Here is a 21,166-nt window from a genome sequence, read left to right on the forward strand (position 1 = left end):
ATAAGTCTCTTGTCTCATCAAGCTCCTTAGTTCTTTTATTTTAGAAAGTAACATAAGCTCGCAGTTGTCGGCTAGCAAAGTCGATAAAATCTTTGGGTGATGATACCAAAGGTCTAGGGCTCAAATCCTGCCAACATTAAAGAATTACTGATCTTATTTAAAACAGGCTTGCCAATCAAGAAAAAAAGTAACATAAGCTACTAGAAAAAGAGTAGTATTTCAAATATTTGAAGCTCATAATTACTATGAGGCTAAGGAAAATAGATGAGAGCAAGATAAAATTGAATTAAATCGCAAAGTGGAAGTATGTGATAGCCATGACTCCATAGTAATGACGACATCCAAACGATGAGTGAGGTTATTTTGGTTGTGCCTGTTCGAATCGTAAAATTAATAATGGACGGATTGCTAGGTGTTTCCACCACCAAACCATCGGGAAAAAAAAAAGCCTTGAGCTTTTAGGGTGACTATTTGAGAGAAGATTTTAGCCAAAGGAAATTTAGAATATTTCCTAAAAAACATTTAATTTATTGTCAAGAATGCCAAAATCACATAGAATAGGCTGAGAATAAAAGTAAGGGTGGAATTCGAGCTAAACAAGCCGAGCTTTACCATGCTCAAGCTCGGCTCGTTAATTACACGAGCTTTAAATTGAGCTCGAGCTCGGCTCATATAGTTAAACGAGCGAGCCCGAGCCAAGCCCGAGCCGCTCGGTTATTTTACACTATAAATATGCTATTTGAACTAAACGAGCCGAGCTTCATCAAGCTCATTTGTTACACGAGCTCGGCTCATATAGTTAAACGAGCGAGCTCGAGCCAAGCTCTGAGCCCTCGGCTCAAATTCCACCCTTAAATAAAAGCAAATAACTTTAGTAGAAAAGCCGTGTACGTGGAGCATATAAAAGATTCTTAGCAACTAGAGAATGAAGCTTTCAGAAAAATCGTAAAAACAAGTGGTAAAACTAGTTTCGTTGATTACTCTTCAATAGCTAGATCCATATAAAAAACCTAGGTTTCAACTAATTATGTGGGCAATGTGAGGGACTAGTATTCACATCCAATGAATACTAAACATGTATCTAGCACAAGCATAACAATCAACCGACCTCTGTCACTCATATTCCCAAATCGCTCTGGCAGGAACCGATCCAAGAGAACGACCTCCACCACCAAGACGTCTAATCAGCTTGAATCGGTAGCGATCTCCAAAAGGCTCGCACCTGCCATTGCCACAACTGTAATGCCCGTATTTTTAAAATACATATTTATTTATTAATTAATTAAATTTATTTATTTAAAAATCGGCTGGATTGGATTTGGATATGTGGGTCTGGTTTCTGGGCCCGAGTCTGTGTTGGGCTTGGGTTTCAGACCCAAGTATATAAACACATTGTTCTAGAGAATAGGGTTCTGGGAGAATAAAAAGATAATAAAAATGGAGGCAGAGCTAGAAAGCTCGTGGGCTAGAGCGTTGGAGCGCGACGATTCGTCGAGCTGTTAGTTAAGGTGAGTAGTTACGTTTTTTTTATTTTTATATCGAAACTAGAGTTTTACGCGTGAACAAAAACCTTTACTGCCGATTTTCGATCAGTTTTCTACTTATGTGTTTTCTCGTCGATACCTTTTAGTTTTATTGAAAACCGTGGGAATCTGTAATTAAACCGCCGAGGCTTATCGGGTTGTTCTTGGCGGCTAAAGCCCACAAGAATGAATCCTCCTCCGTCCGGTATGCATTCTTGTGGATAATGGGGTATGGATATATTGTTATGAACCGCTTTTGGTTGGTTGTCGGGGTAGAATCGGCGGTGGCTATTGATGGTGGGTGGAAGGTGGCTGCCGATTGGGTTGTGTGTTGTGGTTGGACGAAATACGGTGGGGAGCTTGGAGGCGTTAATGGCGCCGGTGGTTGGGCTGTTTTTGGTTTATTTGGTTGTATTGTTTTGCTTTGTTGGGTTGAGGTTAGGTTGTGATGTCGGATTAAATGTTGGATTTGTGTGAGGGCTGTCGGAGGTAGTTGAAGCCATCAATGGCGGCGCGATTTGGCTTGAAGTCGCGCTGGTGTGCTGGTGAGAGGGAGAGGAACTCGACTTTTCCATGTATTAAAGATGTGGGGTTTTTCATTTGGAGTCAAACCGCTAGGTTGTATTGGGTGGTCGAGTGGAGGTTGACGGTGGTAGATTTTGGTGGCTGGTGGAGCTGCTGGAGGAAGGAGATGACGACCTGGGCTTGGGCCTGGGTCGGTTTCTCTTGGGTTTGGTTGGTTTGGTTGGGCCGAAATGTTTTAGTTTTTGGGCCGGTTTCAGTTCAAAGTTTTTGGGCCAGTTCTATTTATTTTGGTTGGGCCTTTTCCAATTAGATTGTTTTGTTTGGGCCCGATTTAATTAAGTTTTGGGACCAGTTTTAGTGTTAGTTGTGGGCCAGTTTTGTTTTAGTTTTTGGGCCGGTTTCTGTTCAATTTTTGAACCGAACCACTTAACTGTTTTGGGGCCAATTTCTAATATTGTTCGGGCCAGTCCATAGGACTTAATAGAGATCCAAATAGGTCTTTTAACATGTAGACTTTTGGGTTATAAGGTTTGGGCTTGGCCAGTTGGGTCCGAGCCATTTCCTTAGTCATGGGCCCTTGAGCCATGCACCTTTGACCTTAGCCATGAACCATGGCTATGACCCTGAACCTGTCGAACATGGAAACGACAGTTTGACTTTGACAATGACAGTTTGACTTCGACCATGATGTATTGACTTTGACCATGACGTGTCGACTTTTACTTTGACCATTGACCGTTGACTGTGGAATGTTGATTTTTTCTCAGTTTTTCTCATATTTGATTTTATGGACTAAGGTAGTAATAAAATATTGTCGAACATTATATAACGTTGTTTGTCATTATCTAATTAAGATTTGACGTGAGTAGTGTGTAAAACATATATATATTGGGCTTTGATTGTATACTGTGGACTGTTTAATTGTGCTACGTTTTATGTTGTAAATTGTATGGACAAATCAAATGTTGAAATGCTGTGGAAGCTGATATAAATTTAGTTGTCATTATCTAATTAAGATTTGACGTTGATATTGTGACATTATATAATATGGTGGGATATATATATTGAATGCAATAGCTTTGGAGACATAGATTTATATAAACACTCTATTATTATATATGTGAGATGCTACTATGAGGTAGTATAGTATTGATGAATATTTGCCCACGGGAGTGTGGCGTAGTGCAATAATATATTGGCACGTGAAAGAATGAAAGTGGTTATGAAATATAATTGAGATATTTCTAAATATTGTGGCTTAGTGCAATAAGGTATTTGACCTGCACGTGATATAGTGGAATGATTATGAGTCATTAATGTATGACACCTGAATAAATTACGTAATGAAAATCCTAGAACCTGACTACCACAACTCATGTGATTTGCCCTGTGTGGGCGTATGTGATATGATTGGCCCTTGTGTAGGGTGTATATATAAGATGTTGATTGACCCATGTGTTGGGCAATCGTAGCCGAATAGTGGCTTGATTATTCCGTTCGCAAAATAGAACGAGACGCGCGATATTTTATGCCAAATAGTGGCATTACTTACATAATGGCTTTCGTGTGAGGGTTACCTGGTATAACACCCCGTGTTTTAGTTCTCTTATTTTCATAATAATAATAAATAATAATAATAATAAATAAAAATAGATAATGGATAGAAGATAATTATCAGTTACGGATAAAGCCCGTAGATAATAGATAAGGGTTGTCCTTGTCTTTTCGGTGAGTTTTCTCCGCGCGTAGAGTTTTGGGAAAAAACACAATGGTGGTTTTAGAAAAAAAATGGGAGTTTTAATGTGAAGGAAAGGAAGGTTTTTCCCCGTAGTCGGGTGGATAATCGGAGCCGCTAAAGGTGAGTAGCTATTTTGCTATTTCACCGAACTTATGGTTTTCTGTGTATTGATACTGTTCATTATACTGTGGTGTTGGACTTCGTGCCTTTTGTTTTATTAAACCTTGTAAAATTTCGGATTTGATCTGAACTGCCGAAACTTTGGTAAAATTGGTTTTAAAAATCGTCGGAAACTAACAAAGCGCTCATGGAAGCGCCGCCATGAATCTTACCGCCGTTATATTATTTTGTTGTTTTGTTGGTGGGTTAGAAACACTCAACTTAATTAAACCGCCGGCTCAAAGCTTGCACCCGGTTCGTTAATGGCGACCAAGAAATCGCCAATAATAGTTTATGTAACCTGGATGGTTGTTTTTCGTTTTGATTGGGTTGATGTTGGAGGTGAGTGGGGTTTGAGTGAAGTCTTGTTAGGGGCGGTTTGAAGCTCGAGAAATTCATTAATGGCGGCGACCGATGCGAACCGGGCGCCCTCCATAATTTGATTTTTATTTGTTTTGTTGTTTGTTGATTGATTGAAGATGGATGAATGAATGTTGGGTTGATGTTGGGTGTGTGAGGCCGCATTGAGTGGGCGTTTGGAGCTTAGGAAAAGCCATTAATGGCGGTTCGAAATTGTAGATCTAGTTTTGGAGGATGGGTTATCGAGTCAGTGTATGGGGGTTTTGTTTTTGTTAATGTTGTTTGGTTGGTGATGTGGATCAAAACCGATGTGATGAAGTTTGGAATGGGTGGAGGCTAGTGGTGGCGGATTTTTGGTGGGAGAGAGAGTTAGATAAGATGAACAATAACTGCTCATCTTAGTTGGGCTTGGGCTTGGGCGGGTTTTTGGTTTTTGGGCTATTTTGGTTTTGTTAGTTGGGCCAGTTCATTTCTATTTTTGTTTGGGCCCTTTTCCTATTAGTTGATAACTTGTTATGGGCCAGTTCTAATTTTTGAAATGGTGAGCGGTTTTCTCTTATTTGTGGACCGGTTTAATTTAAAGTTTTGGGCCTAACTTCGGTTGTGTTTTGGGCCCGTTCAAGATAAGTTTTTTTAGCCCATTTCTAATATTGCTTGAGGCCACCCATTGGACTTAAAATAGATCTAATTGGGTCTTTAAATGTTTAGACTTAGGGTTCTAAGGTTTGGGCTTGGCGGCTGGGTCCGAACCATTACCTTGGTCATGAGCCATGAGCCATGCCGCGCCGACCTTAGCCATGAACCATGACTACGACCCTGAACCTCGAACTCGAACATGGAAACGACAGTTTGACTTTGACCATGAAGAGTTGACTTTGACCAGAGTTGACTTTTGACTAGGGTTGACTTTGACCAGTTAACCCAATTTGACTTTTTAACTCGGATTATGATTTGGGCTATTCGGATAGGTCTAGGGCTATTAGCATACTTGGCTTTAGGCTAAGACCTCTATATATACGTGTGTATGTGTATTAACTACTATGTGATTTTGCAGTATTTTATGATATGCAACGTTATGACACTTAGACATCCATGAAATTAATAACGCGTAAACCAAAAATACAGATATTAAGATACTCATTCGTTCTCTGAAATGATATATAAAATAAAGTTCAATAATGCGTAAATAAATTTACCACCTCTTTGAGAACTCTTCACACCTCAAGTTTTGGAATTGAGTTTTATGACTGTTGATGTCATATGTTAGGTGGGCATTTATTGAATGTGCCATAAATGGCCCGTTAGCGTTATCTATGAGTATTCATTGAATGTGCCATGAATGACCAGATTGTTTGGACTACCCTAGAGAGGAACTAAGGTATTTGCCTTGCGGGTTAGTTGTATTCCTTGAAAGTCTGAGGAATGTAAGGTTGGGTATTCCTTGAATGTGGCGGAATGACCTAAGGTACATAGGTTGTGAAATATGTGTATAAGAAAAGTAATTGATTAATTGATAAGAGAAATTGATTTGATTATCGAAAGTGTATTTGGGCTTGCATTGGAATACCTATAGGATATCTACACATATTATATAAAATTGCTAACTTTCTTTTGCAGGAGGGTAGGACTTAATAATATTTTTGTGCATGGACGCGGTCCTACCCTTATACAGCAGTGGATATCGGTAAGTTTTAATTCAAGTATTTTAGATATTAAAACGAGTTATTAAAATGAGTTAAGATAATGGAAGTTTTGCTTGGGAAGAACTATGCTTAGTTGAGATGAGTTAAACTACATTCCTTCCAAGCTGAAAATGATTAGGTTATGATTAAGTCATGGGAAAATATAACGTGGTTGTTTGGATAATTAAAGTATGATAATGTTTATATGTGGTTAGTCTACTCATACCAGCAAATTCAATTTGCTGACCCATGTTTGCTTTGTTTTGGCAACGTGGGTGTGTTCTTGGGAACATAGGGGGAAGGCAATGGAATTGCGTGTGATTTGGATTCTTATCCGGAGCAACCGAGAGTTTATTTTTAGTCTGTTCTTTTTGGAAGTATGTAATAGCTTCGTTCCTGTTCATATGACATGAGAATACGATGTTGAGGACCTTTTATTCTTAGAGTTTTATATGATGTTTTTAAACGGAAGAAAGTTTTTAATAAAGTGATAGTTGAGGAATTTGGAGTTTATTTGTGGTTAAGTTGATCCTGTTGTGATGTGGGTTTTAGGTTTTGACAGGTGTTGTATCCCCCGTCATAGCCTGGGTTTTTAGACAATTGAATATAGTGATGTTTGAGATATTTATATTTCAAATATTCATTATTTTAATTGTTTAGAAATTCGGTTTGTGACACCTGGTGTGCGGCATCCCGCTCAGGGTAGTTACGCACGGAGTGGTACATTATGTAAGGGGAGGCATGTGGATGTACATGTTCGGGATTGGATAGCGATTGTGGTAGCCAGGGAAACTAGGTAAGACATAGATACGACGTGATTTTAGGGACACACAAAGAAAGCCTTAATTAATCTAATTATGGTAATATGTTGGTTAATAATATATCTTTAGATAGATGATTGTATATGCTTGGCTGGTTATAGTTTAGTTAGAACCTAAGACGCCTCGATGGAGGAACTACATGCCTTATTTATGATGCGTATAGTTTGTGGTGTGGTTGTGAAAAGTTAAAGCGCCTCAGTGGAGGAACTACCTGCCTTAATTATTGTACTTAAGGATGTTGTATTAGTCGTTGAAAGTTAAGACGCCTCGATGGAGGAACTAACTGCCTTATGGATTGTGTATATATATGTATAATTATATGTTGTATTTTAGGGCTACTCACACCAGCATTTTTATAATGCTGACCCGATTTTGCTTATCGGGTGTGTTCATTAAATGAACATAGTTGATAAGTATTGACAGGTTTAGTGTTGAAGAAGATTGGTTGCTGCTCGTGGTTTGCGTTAGCGTCGCATTTCAAGATAGGTTTTGTTTTCCTTTGAGGTGATATAGATTTTCAGTTGAGATAAGATTATTTGCATTTTCATTTGTTAATTTTTGTAATGAAGAAGACTTTTGTTTAAGTTAAAATTTTTATTGGTTTTTTTATTATCCGCATATTTAAACTGTTTATGGGTTTTTGGGAGTTGAGAGTGCGTCACACCTTAGAGATCGAAGAGTCGGGAACAAATAATGTTTTTCCGAATTCTGTCGAAATTCGGGGTGTGACAACAACGGTTAGTAACGTATGCTACAACTATCACATTCAAGACCGAATCTTCAATTGCGCATCTCATTAAAACCTTCATTACTCGCCATCATGGCTCATTGAATGACTTCAAGTCCAAAACTTGACCTAACGCGGGAGAATAAGCGAGGGCAACTTGCCTATATAAAGAGAAAAGGAACTACGTCTGACTTGATTCAAATTGTACCCAAGCTCTTGATACGTAGGCAATTTGTATCTATCGCGAACTCAATCAAAATCATATCAAAACATCAATCTCCCTCGTTTAGTTATATCATAAAACTTATCCATCGAGCATTTACAGCTAGCAAACGATAAATTACTGAATGATAATGAGATATATTGATAGCCGTAGACAAAAACCTAGGTTTCAAATGTACTCTATTTCCTAAGACTGAAGAAATTACAATACTTTCCTGAAATTTTCAGCGCAATTGAAAAAAATCTAAGTCATCGTAGTATTTTGAAGATGCTTAATATGAAAGGATTTTTTATATATTTACTGACCATTAGTATAAAATTTCAAACGCAAATAAAGGTTTGATAGAGAAAATTAGAAGATCGTGTTATAAGAAAAATACAGGCATTGGCTTTAGTAATTAACTAGATTTTGGACCCGAGCATACGCTCGGGATCTATTAAATATTTTGTGTGCTGAAAATGCTTTACAAAATGTCTCTCACAAATTTTCAAATCAGAATATATTTTTATTGAAAATAAATCGAAATACGTTAATGACCAACGATTATGGTGCATAAGTACTTAGAAACTAAGGGATCAAATTGAGATAGCCTCTTCACTTTGTGGTTTAGGATATTAATCCGTAATTTTCAAATATAATTATCTTAAACTCGATATACCTTGTATAATAGTTTTCTTAGATTTATGGTGATTTAGCGGCAAATTTTCGAATCAAAATATATTTTTATTGAAAATAAACCGAAATACGTTAATGAGCAACGATTATGGTGCATAAGTACTTAGAAACTAAAGGATAAAATTGGGATAGCCTATTCACTTTGTGATTTAGGATATTAATCCATAATTTTCAAATAAAATTATCTTAAACTCGATCTAGCTTATATAATAGTCTTCTTAGATTTATGGTGATTTAGCAGCAAATTTTCGAATCAGAATATATTTTTATTGAAAATAAACCAAAATACGTTAATGAGCAGCGATTATTGTGTATAAGTACTTGGAAACTAAGGGATCAAATTGAGATAGCCTCTTCACTTTGTGGTTTAGAATATTAATCCATAAATTTCAAATGAAATTATCTTAAACTCGATCTAGCTTGTATAATAGTTTTATTAGTTTTATGGTGATTTAGCGGTAAATCATCACCGTTCGACTTACATACTAATGTGTACAAATCACTTAAACAGATTGATTGTTTACATATCCTCAAAGAATACACTACTCGCACTTGAAAAGATTTATCACATGAACGTGTCCTAAGAACGGGTGTCATTATATTAAATTATTCTAAAAAATATTAGCAACTATGCATATCTATAAGATATGAAAATTATAATAATTACTCATTTAAATTTCTTGCACCACTCTCTATAAAAATGAAGCACCAAACCTTGATAAAAGTCATTGACTTCTTTTTATTGTTAGGTTTAATAATAGAAATTTTATTGAAGTTTTGTGAGAATGCCCAATGTGGCGAAGATAATATTGAAGCTACTTGAATAGCAAGACATTTCCAATCATAATAAAATAATTATAATAAACACTATTTAAAATACAAAACTATTTGTCGAGACATTTATTCCCCTTACATATAATACAAATATGTTTTAGGATTATTAGTTCAATGCATTTGCATCAAGTTTATGATTTTCCATTAATTATTCTTTGAGATTAGTTTAATGTAGTACGTTGCATCCAGTTTCAATTTCTCATTAATTATTCTTTGAGGTTAGTTCAATGCAGTTGCATTAAGTTTCTGATTTCCAGTTAATTATTATTTGAGGTTAGTTTAGTGCAATTGCATCCACTTTATGATTTCCCGTTAGTTATTCATTAATGTTAATTCAATAGTACAGTTGCATCCAGTTTTCGATGTTTCGTTAATTCATCTTTGAGATTAGTTCATTGTATTTGCATCCAGGTTCCAATCTCTCATTAATTACTCTTTGAGGTTAGTTCAATACGCTGCATCCAGTTTTTGATTTCCCGTTAATTGTTTTTCTAGGTTAGTTCGATAGTTTACTATTTCTATACATTTTGCATACATGTAAGAGTCTGTTTTTATAAACTCACTTTCATTTTGGGTTCCTAATTACTCGTAATTACTCATGTGAGAAGGCTAAAAAAGTGGACATTTATGCTTTGAGGTTAGTGCGATGCAGTTAAATCTGACTTCCGATTTCTAGTTAACTATTTTTTGAGGTTATTTCAATGTATTTGCATCCAATTTCTTATTTCTCGTTAGTTAATCTCTGATTTTAGTTTAATGTAGTTGCATCCAGTTTTTGGTTTTCCGTTAATTATTATTTGAGGTTAGTTCAATGCAGTTGCATCCAATTTCCGATTTTATGTTAATTGTTCTTTGAGGTTAGTTCAATGCATTTGTATCAAGTTTCTGATTTCCAGTTAATTATTTTTTGAGGTTAGTTCAATGCAATTATATCAAATTTATAATTTCCTGTTAATTATTCATTTAGGTTACTTCAATGTAGTTTCATCTATTTTTCAATGTTTCGTTAATTAGTCTTTGAGATTAGTTCATTGCATTTGAAACCAGTTTCCGATTTCTCGTTAATAACACTTTAATGTTAGTTCAATACATCTGTATCTAGTTTATGATTATTTATGTTTTGAGGTTAGTTCGATACAATTATATCCGGTTTCTGATTTTCCATTAACTATTCTTTGAGGTTATTTCAATGTATTTGCATTTAGCTTCCGATTTCCCACCAATTATTATATGAGGTTAGTTCAATGTAGTTGCATTCGGTTTTTGATTTTCTGTTAATTATTTTTTGAGTTAAGTTCAATGCATTTGCATCCAGTTTTCGATTTCCCATTAATTATTATTTGAGGTTTGTTTGATGTATTTGCATACCGTTTTCGATTTTCCCTTAAATATTTTTCAAAGACTTACATCCAATTTCTAATTTCCTGTTAGTTATTCTATGTCGTTAGTTTAATGCAATTTTCATAAAGTTTCCGATTTCACGTTAATTACTCTTTGAACTAAGTTATGTATTTGAGTCCAGTTTCCAATTTCCTTATAATTATCCAATGTGGTGTGTAATACCAACTTCTATTGATCCATCTGTAATATCCTTGCGAACATGACATAAAAAGTAAATTATGCTTAATTTACTATGTGGGATCATCGAAGATTATCCAGTTCCCGATTTTCCGTTAATTATTCTTTAAATTATGCATGACTCACTATGTGGAGTCTTCAAAGATTATCTACGAACATGTGTTGTTATATTAATTATTCTGAAAAATATTAGTAAATATGCAGAACTATTATATATTAATATTATATTGATCACTCAACCAAATTTCTTATAACGTGAAAACCTCACTCTCTATAAAAAAAAAACTCGCCTTTGATAAAACCTTTCAACTTCATTTTGTTGTTTAATAATAGAAATTTGATTGAAGTTTTGTGATATTGCCTAATAAGGCGAAGTTCATATATATTGAAACTACTTGAATAGCAAGGAGTTCTCAATCATACGGAAAGAGATAAAATAAACACCATTTTAAATGTAAAACTATACTTATCAAGACATTCCCATAACATATAACCCAACTATGTTTTGAGGTTAGCTCAATGCATTTGCATCCAGTTTCTTATTTTCCGTTATTTATATTTTGAGGTTAGTTCAATGCAGTTGCATCCAATTTCCAATTCCCGTTATTTATTTTTTTAGATCAATTCAATGCAGTTGCATGTAGTTTCTGATTTCTTGTTAATTATTCTTTTCGGTTAGTTCAATACATTTGCATCCAATTTTCAATTTCATGTTAACTGTTCTTTGAGGTCAGTTCAATGCATTTGCATCCAGTTTCTGATTTCATGTTAACTGTTCTTTGAGGTCAGTTCAATGCATTTGCATCCAGTTTCTGATTTCTCGTTTATTATTTGATAAAGTTGCATTTGCATCTAGTTTTCGAATTCCCGTTAATTATTGTTTGAGCTTAGTTCAATGAGTTTGCATCCAGTTTACGATTTCCCGTTAATTATTTCTTGAGGTTTTGCATCCAGTTTATTTTTTGAGATTAGTTCAGTGCAGTTACATCCGGTTTCTGATTTTCTGTTAATTATTTTTTAAGATTAGTTCCACGCATTTGCATTATGTTTCCAATTTATAATTAATTTTCTTTGAGGTTAGTTCAATGCAGTTGCATCCAGTTTCCGATTTCCCGTTAATTTAATTTTTGAGGGTTAGCTCAATGCATTTGCATCCAGTTTTTTATTTTCCGACAATTATTTTTGTATGTTAGTTTGATATATTTGCATCCAAGTTTTTTACATTAATTATTATTTGAGGTTAGTTTAATTCAATTGTATTCATATTCCGATTTTCTATTAATTACTTTTTAAGATTAATTTAATGCTTGCATTTGCATCTAGTTTTCGATTTTTCGTTAAATATTATTTGAGGTTAGTTCAATGAATTTGCAACCAGTTTCTGATTTCCCGTTAATTATTTCTTGAGGTTTTGCATCTAGTGTATTTTTTTAGATTAGTTCAATGCAATTGCATCCGGTTTTCGATTTCCTGTTAATTATGTTTTAAGATTAGTTCCACTCATTTGCATTATGTTTCCAATTTATAATTAATTTTTCTTTGAGATTAGTTCAATGCAGTTGCATCCAGTTTCCGATTTCCCATTAATTTAATCTTTGAGGGTTAGCTCAATGCATTTGCATCCAGTTTCCGATTTTCCGACAATTTTTTTTTTATGTTAGTTTGATGTATTTGCATCCAAGTTTTGATTTTCCATTAATTATTCTTTGAGATTAGTTTAATGCAGTTGTATCCATATTCTGATTTTCTATTAATTAATAAGCAATACTTTATCCTATACACTAAAATTGTATGATTTGTAATAGGGAATTAGTTTATACAAATCACTTATTTTTTAGCAATTCTTTTTATTTGACTAAATATATCATAATTGGAACACTAAAAGTGTTTGATTTGTAATAGAAAATTACCTTTTACAAATCACCTATTTTTTAGTATTTTTTTTTATTTGATCAAATATAAGAATTGGAAATATATTCAACCTCTCAAAATATAAGAATTAGAAATACACTCAAACTCTCAAAAGAAATTCCATGTACCGATGTACGTGGGATTGTAGGCTATTAGAAAAGACTATATTTCATATTAGAGTGTCACATAGGATAGAGAAAAGGCTAACTCTCATATTAGAGTGTCACATAGGATAGAGAAAATCTTCCTTTAAAGGTCTCTGCTTTAGTATATAGATATTAGATTACTGTGTCATAAAATTGAGGGGGCCGAAATGCGTCGTTCTCGCCTCTTTCAGTTTTTGTGTTGGGAAAGTCAAACTTATGGGAAAAAAGATTGCCAACTGGTTATTTACACCGCTAATGAAAACACATCATTCGTCAATCACCCTGTTAATCTTTGCTCATCTTTTATTCATAGTGGCTAGTACATTACCTCAAGAATCGACATGATACGTACAATCAATGTATGAATGCATCAGTTGATATTCTTGTCACATCAGGGTATCAGGCTATGACCATCATCATCATCATCATCCCCCACCCCCACTAAAAAAAGAAATATATTATTGAAAAATAAATACTAAGAGCATTTCTCGGTAGTGTTAGTATCACTTCCAAATTTAAAAGCAAAATTCAAAAAAATTGGATGCAAATTTTGACAAACTCTAAGTGGTCACAAATATCGGACGCAAATCTGTACGTAGGGTCTACCACGTGTGTCATTGGTAATGTCGCACGCCGTTGGTACTGTCGTTCCAAATTAAAAAAAATTAAGAAAAAAAAACTCACCCGACATTCCCACTGTTGTCCCAAATTGAAAAAGTAAAATAAAAATAACCCACGTGACATTGACAATGGCGCGGTGTGCTAGTCAAAGTAAAAAAAAAAAAAAAAATGTGACATTAGGAGTGGCGCATGACATTACCACTGTCGCGCCGCATCCACATTCGAAATCCCAAATTTTGCTTCCAAAGATGCGGTTAGATAGGTGATGCGACCAAATTTACTTTCACCTAGAATTGGATTTCTGCAAAATTTCGATTTTGGAAGCAAATTTAGAGAAATTGGGAGGTGATACTACCACCTAGAGATGCTCTAAGAAAAGAAATATATGTCCAACACTCTAACCTATCAACATTTTATGCGTTATGGCCCGTATAGTAGCTTTAATTTGTTAGCAACTAGAAATTGCCCGTGACTTTGTCACGAAGCTTTTAAAAATAATTGTTCTCCTAATTGCACTTAATTGTTACGATATATGAAATTATAGACGAGGAACATTTTTTTTTTGGATAAGTATACATCTTTATTTTATTTTACCCAAATATTGAAGCTCAACTAACCACGATCAATAGAATTAGGCAAAGAGTTAATTTCCAACTTATGTTCTTTTAAGTATTAAAAATTGAATAATGCTCCTTGTCACCCTAACGTTATTATACTTACATGTTCTTATATTATCCTAACATTAACGTTCACATGACTCGATGTTTATGCTCCTTGTCACCCTATATGCCTAGTATACGTGCATATATATTCAGTTGTTATTTGTGACTATGCTTCATGTCATTTGAATCCATTTCATACCCTGCTCGGTTGAGAACTTGAGATACATTTGACTACCGTAATATCAAATATGTTTGTAGTTCAACCTTAAAATTAAAATTTTCACTTGGTAGTAATAGAAATAAAATAATATATATATATATATTAATGGAAAAATAAGGTAGATAAAGTTTCTTTTTGGTATTGAATGATTTTAATTAATATATAATTATAGTGTATGGTATTAAATGGCATGAATTGGCTCAAGTTATTGCTATGTACGGTTGCATAAACAAAAGGCAAGGTTTTAACACGTTATTTGAGGAGTTTTGTTTTTTTTGTATAAAAAAGAGGCAAGGTTTTAACATATTTGAGGAGTTTTTTTTTATTATTATTATTTCAGGTTTTCAGTCCTAATTAAATGTACTCCTATTTTGTAGGACATCAATTCCTAATTAAACAAATTCTTATTAAATTCTTTTTTAAGTGTTTAATTCCTTATTAAATTTCTTTAAAGCAATACAAATCTTGAGGCAACATAAGAAATCTCAGCCATCACATTGCTTTTGCAAGATTTAATCCAGACCACCACTTAGCACCAGTTGTGTTATGTTATATTGATTCACTTATCAAATTTTATAAAAGTTTCACTCAAATATTTGAATTTTCAAAATTCTAAAAAATTGAGCTCTAATTTTTCATGTGTATACGATTTACAAATGTGGATAACGAATAATTCAAGTACAAATACACAAATCCGGTATGTAAAGCAACAAATGTGGCATTACAAATTAACATAATAATAAATGAGGAAATAGATATATATGCGTATAATAGTCAATGAACGCTACTAAATTAGACTGTATATTGATTTGTAGCAAAACAATTAGAGAGTGTGTTGACTACATAATAAAGGGGTTGGTAAAAACTTCTGTTTACTCTTAATCAGATTGGGAAAATTCATTGTGTCAATTTAAGTCTAGGAATTAATTACTTGCAAGTTTATTATTAATCAGCTGTACGAAAAAAGGTAAAAAAATCTTTGATAATAAAGAGTACGTGAATCTGTTATGTCAAAGACTCAAAGTGTCTGAATTGAAGTTAATACACAGTCACTTCTTTCATATATATACAGTGGACTATTTCAAGATACAAACTTGCTCAAGCAACAAATTTGTTTTCACAGCTCGTCCACTAGCTAATTCTTTTTGTCTCTTCTTACTCTTGAGGATGAAAGTTGGTCATGCAACTTACATGCTTTTACTTCTTGGTCTTCTATTTGCAGGTATGTATATGTGCCAGTGTGCCACAATAGTATACTGATGAACTAATTAAGAGTCTAAGATTCTAAGACCTAACGCATAGGTTTCTATATGTTGCATTGTTAGCCCAAAGGATTTTTAATTTTTTAGCCTCTTTGAAAGAGTTCTATCACCTCTGAATCGCGCAAGTATCACCTCCATGATGGAAGACTCTTTTTTAGTTTGGTCTACCGGCCTAATAAGCAGTGACGTCGCAGTTTATATGTGTACCTGGCCGGTGGTCTGAAAACATCACCATTCCTCCATGGAGTTATAGGCTTATAGCAGCCTGTCTCTTAGAAACTATGCTCCAAGTCCATTATATTTTTGCAGCCCCATTGGGTTTTATAATATTTATAGGGATGTCTATCTTGTCTAAAACCAGTCCAAAACTGAAAAAAACCCGCACCAAAATTTGCTTGAATCCAAATCCAGACCGAAATACATAGGGTAGGATTTGGTCACACTTTCTAAACCCGAGTCCGACCCAATAATTTAGCCCTAAACCCGTTAAAAGGGCTAAAAAATCTAAAACCGAACCTAGACCGAAATCGAACCCCAAATCCAGTTTTAATTACATACTATTAATCTCATATAAAAAATGAGTTAGATAAATATTTGGATTATGATCTCATTCATGTTTATAATTATGAGTTATTTAATATATTGGATTATGGAAAAATTTATGTCGAAATTTCCAATTTTTTAAGTAATTGCATGTGATCATGTGTCTATAATTCTTTTTGAGTCCATCTATTTTTAAATCATATGAAAAAATTATGTCCTAGTATAGGTGATAATTAATTCCAAATTCATTAGAAATTTTATTTTGTTTGAAGGATTGGTGGATAGCCGAAGAATGAATAAAATGTGGATATATATTTCAAATAAAATTTATTATTGTCTTCTTTCTTTATTTATACCGGATTTTATCTTACCCGAAATCCGAACTCGAACCCGATGGGTACCCGAAATATAGGGTTAGAATAGAGTTTGGTCACACTTCTCAACAAAATACCCGACTTTAAACCCGACTAGTTGAAAACCGGTCTGGATTTGAGTAACCCAATATCCGTTCAAAACCCGAAAAATCGGGTTCAAGCGGTCGAATAACCGTTTGGACATATTTACTGGGCAACACTACTGAGTTTTGGACCCTCAACCACAAACATGCATGGAAAAGAGGTGCACACAGCACACCGTACCCTTGAAATGTCTCATCTTCACCAAAAGAGAAAATTGAATTATAATCGTAAAAGTGTGTTGCCCTAATACATTTGAGTTTGCTTCATCACATGGAATCCAGTCGGAAACACGTTACTCATCGGGGGCGGTTCTAGGTTAGAAAATAAGTGGTGGCCGCTTAGGGCCCATTGTCCAAAGGGCCCAATATATCCTAACCCACCTAATTCTAAGTCTATTATTGTTTTATTGTGAAAAAAAAACTCACTATTTGTTTTTCATTTATTTTAATCAATTAGATAAACGATTTTAAGAAAAATTGGAAATTAGAAAAATTGCATTAAACCTCTTCGTTTCCTAAGAGTTTTGCCTTCTTTAAATAAATGATTGATATAACTAATTAAAAATTTGTCACCCTATGACAATTTATCAAATTGAAGCCCGTTCAATATTATTTCTATAATTTTTTGCCTTATTTGGTTTTTTTTATATTGTTTAATTTGAAAATATAATTCTCTCTCTCTCTTGTGTAATTCTTTATTAAATAAATATATTGAAATTTCAAATTTGTGACATTGTTGTTTGGCCATGATCTTCTATAATGTTATAGGTGTAGGACATTTTTTATTAGTCCACTATTCCTCATGTATTTATGGTGTTTTGTCTTAGATCTCTCTATGTCAGGATCTCCCTAACAACACTCCTATGTTTCTACTTGATTTTTATATTTTGAAAATTTTTTATCAATAAAATTCAATTAAAAAAAAAAAGTCCATAAAGAGACTATTCAAGAAAGAATAAAGAAAATGTTAAGATCAATTGTGACAATAATTGTTATCTTTTAAATTTCTTTGTTATAAAAAAAAAAAAAATGTTTGAGGGGAGATTATTCAAAAAGAAAAATAAAAATGTCAATAATTTTATTTCTAAATTTTTGTTATAAAAAAAAATTTGTGGGGAACTATTCAAGAAGGAAAAAAAAAATGTTAGGATCAATTTTTTACAATAATTGTTATCTTCTAAATTTTTGTTATAACAAAAAATGTTTGTGGGGGGAGACTATTCAAGAAAGAATAAAAAGAAAATGTTAGGATCAATTTTGACAATAATTGTTATCTTTTAAATTTTTTGTTATAAAAAAAAAATGTTTGTGGGGAGACTATTCAAGAAAGAAAAAAAAATGTTATGATCAATTTTTACAATAATTGTTATCTTCTAAATTTTTTGTTATAAAAAAAATGTTTGTGGGGGAGACTATTCAAGAAAAAAAAAATGTTATGATCAATTTGTACAATAATTGTTATCTTTTAAATTTTTGTTAAATAAACCAAGATTTTTCATATGAAATAACGTAAACAAATTTCGATCTATAAGATGTAACAATTTTATTGGAACTTTGCTTAGGCCCCCGATTGCCTTGAGCCGCCCTACTCGTCTGTGAGCATTTTCATTTCAGGAAACAAGTGTAAATCCGATCCTCAGTTCCTCCTATTATGAAATTGGGCTTTGGGTTCGGACCTGGTCCGTTAATAACCATCCAACGTTTCTATTTGTAAGAAAGTATGGGCCAAACCATGGGCCCAGTTATGGATCAAACAGTCCTATTTCAACGTATATCCTTTTGTTACAGGTAATACAGTTGAGGCTTTATCATATGATTATTCAGCAACCATAGAGGCAAGCTTTCTTCAACCTCGTTTCTTGTTACTATTATACTCACAATGCCGAAAACAAAATCGTCTAAATTTGATTTGTCATTTTCTACAGTGCTTAGCAGAACCTTTAAAACCTCAATATGAAGGAGGTATCATAAATAATCCAGAATTCAATAATGGCTTGGTGGGCTGGTCTATATTTGGCCATGGGAAGATTGAAAAGAGGAACTCAAAAGAAGGCAACACTTTTGCCGTCGCTCATACTAGATACAATCCTTACGACAGTTTCTCGCAGAAGCTTTACATGCAGAAGGAAAAGATTTATACTTTATCTGGTAATTAGTATACGAATAAAATGAGGCAAGGCCTCATAGGACTTTTTTTTTTTTTTTTTTTTTTTTTTGAGGGCAGAGTTTTATGACCTGATAAAAACTATTCTTGTTTCAGCTTGGATTCAAGTAAGCGAGGGAAAAGAGCTAGTAAGTGTTAAAGTTAAAACAAGAAAGGGCTATAGAACTGCAGGTACAGTTTTCGCCGAGTCAGGCTGCTGGTCTATGCTTAAAGGGGGCCTTACGGTTGATTCCTCAGGTCCTGCTGAAATTTACTTTGAGGTACATCATAACTTTTATCCTGCAATTACATTAACATTTGTATTTTGAACTTCAACAAGTGCTTCCATGACTGTTGAGATAAACAAATTTGATTGTATGTCGTTAATGGATTAATTGGATTCATTTTCCTCATACTTTATTTTCACATAACCTCGTCTGTTTGTAAAATGGTTTCTCATTATTCAATAGCAAGTACTTATATAATTTTGCAAACCCTCTGAAGAAGCTTAGTTGTGATACTATTTTTGACACCTTGGTCTATTTATTTAGAGCAACAACACTCGTGTGGAGATATGGGCAGATAATGTCTCGTTACAGCCGTTCACCAAGGAGCAATGGAGATCACACCAAGATCAAAGTATCGAGAAGGTAAAACACATAGAAGCATACAAATATACAACAGAGTACTATGAATGCAACTATGAATACCCAATTAGTCTATATGACAACCTTATTGGTTTACTACGATAACATATCTTGCAGGCGCGTAAGGGAAAGGTTAAAATCCAAGTTGTCGACTCTCAAGGTAAAATTCTTGCTGGAGCAAAGGTCTCAATCAGACAAAACTCAGCAAGTTTCCCCTTTGGATCAGCCATAAATAAGGAAATCTTGACCAACCAAGCATATCAGAACTGGTTTACCTCCAGATTCACCGTGACCGTCTTTGTAAATGAGATGAAATGGTACAGTACTGAAAATACCCGTGGCAAGGATGACTATTCTGTTTCTGATGCAATGGTTAAGTTTGCCAAACAACATGACATTGCCGTTCGAGGCCATAACATCTTCTGGGATGATGAACGGTATCAGCCCTGGTGGGTCAAATCTCTTACAACAGATCAACTTAGACGAGCAGCTGAACACAGGGCCAACTCCGTCGTTATCAAGTACGCTGGGCAACTTATCCATTGGGACGTCGTTAACGAGAATCTACACTGGTCATTCTTGGAAGATAAACTCGGGAAGAATTTTTCAGCGGCTGTTTTTAAAAACACACACCGACTTGATCGGAAGGCAACCTTGTTCTTGAATGAATATAATACCATAGAGGAAAGTGGAGATGCAAAGGCAGCTCCGTCTGTGTATCTTCAGAAGTTGAGAGAAATTCAGTCTTACCAAGGAAATCCTGCACAAGTTATAGGGATTGGGCTTGAGGGTCATTTCAGAATTGCCAACATTCCCTACATGAGAGCTGGCATTGATACTCTTGCTGCAACTGGGATGCCTATATGGCTTACAGAAGTGTCCGTTGACCAAAGCCCAAACCAGGTACTATACTTTCTCTATCTATTTGACCAAAATCTAGTAGCTAGTGTATAATTGTATACTCTCTAGTATCTACATAATTTCTTTAATAACTTGGTCATTGTTTTGGCGTGAACAGGTGCAGTACTTAGAGGAGATCTTAAGAGAGGCACACTCTCATCCTGCAGTTCAGGGTATTGTTTTATGGACAGCATGGCATCCAGGTAAATGTTACAAGCTGTGTTTGACTGATAACAATTTCAGAAACCTCCCCGCAGGCGATGTCGTTGACAAGCTAATCCAAGAATGGAAAACGCATGGGGTGGGCATAACAGATAGCAATGGCATCTTTGAGACATCGCTCTTCCATGGGGATTACAACGTGACAATAAGTCATCCAATGACAAATTCATCCTCGGCTCAAAGCTTTAAAGTTGCAGCGGCAGAATCTTCACAGGAAACAACACTTCATGTCCAAATAAGTAACATATAAGTTGAATTATGCTTCAATCTTGTTTCATTAGCATTACATACTGAATGTACTAGTTTGAGATAAAGCAATGTATTGAAGATGCACCTCTTAAATATAACATTCAGGTTTTTGTATGGTTGTATATATCTGTTATACACACTTATACCTTCCCCAAGTCTCACAGGCATAAGTCAATTGTTCCACCTTGCATGGTCTAAAGATGCCGAATCAAGCAATCTGGCAATGACAATACGCAATTTTGCAGAAATTGGTGGGCCGTCTCTTCCACAAAGTAAGGATTGAACGATGGAATAACCCTCAGGTTGGCAATAACAATGACTACCATCAATTCCTGTAC

General features: G+C 34.4%; 1 protein-coding gene across 1 annotated transcript; it reads left to right on the forward strand.

Annotated features, from left to right (window-relative positions):
- Window positions 1-15,572: 15,572 nt before the first annotated feature.
- Window positions 15,573-20,950, forward strand: LOC147520877 (endo-1,4-beta-xylanase 5-like). Its single transcript, XM_086594343.1, has 7 exons — window positions 15,573-15,627; window positions 18,456-18,502; window positions 18,593-18,815; window positions 18,928-19,091; window positions 19,362-19,460; window positions 19,575-20,360; window positions 20,476-20,950. Exons 1-7 carry the CDS (start codon window positions 15,573-15,575, stop codon window positions 20,827-20,829), a joined length of 1,728 nt encoding a protein of 575 aa, XP_086450469.1. The 3' UTR covers window positions 20,830-20,950.
- The last annotated feature ends 216 nt before the right edge of the window (window positions 20,951-21,166 follow it).

The sequence above is a fragment of the Coptis chinensis genome, chromosome 2 (assembly GCF_015680905.1).
Source record: "Coptis chinensis isolate HL-2020 chromosome 2, ASM1568090v1, whole genome shotgun sequence".
NCBI lineage: Eukaryota > Viridiplantae > Streptophyta > Magnoliopsida > Ranunculales > Ranunculaceae > Coptis > Coptis chinensis.

Bases quoted from the DNA above. Each gene is read 5' to 3' on its own strand.
- LOC147520877 (XM_086594343.1), top strand. From the start codon at position 15,573: ATGAAAGTTGGTCATGCAACTTACATGCTTTTACTTCTTGGTCTTCTA. The intron at 19,092-19,361 runs GTACATCATAAC...CTATTTATTTAG, and splicing joins CTGCTGAAATTTACTTTGAG to AGCAACAACACTCGTGTGGA. The intron at 20,361-20,475 runs GTACTATACTTT...TGGCGTGAACAG, and splicing joins TTGACCAAAGCCCAAACCAG to GTGCAGTACTTAGAGGAGAT.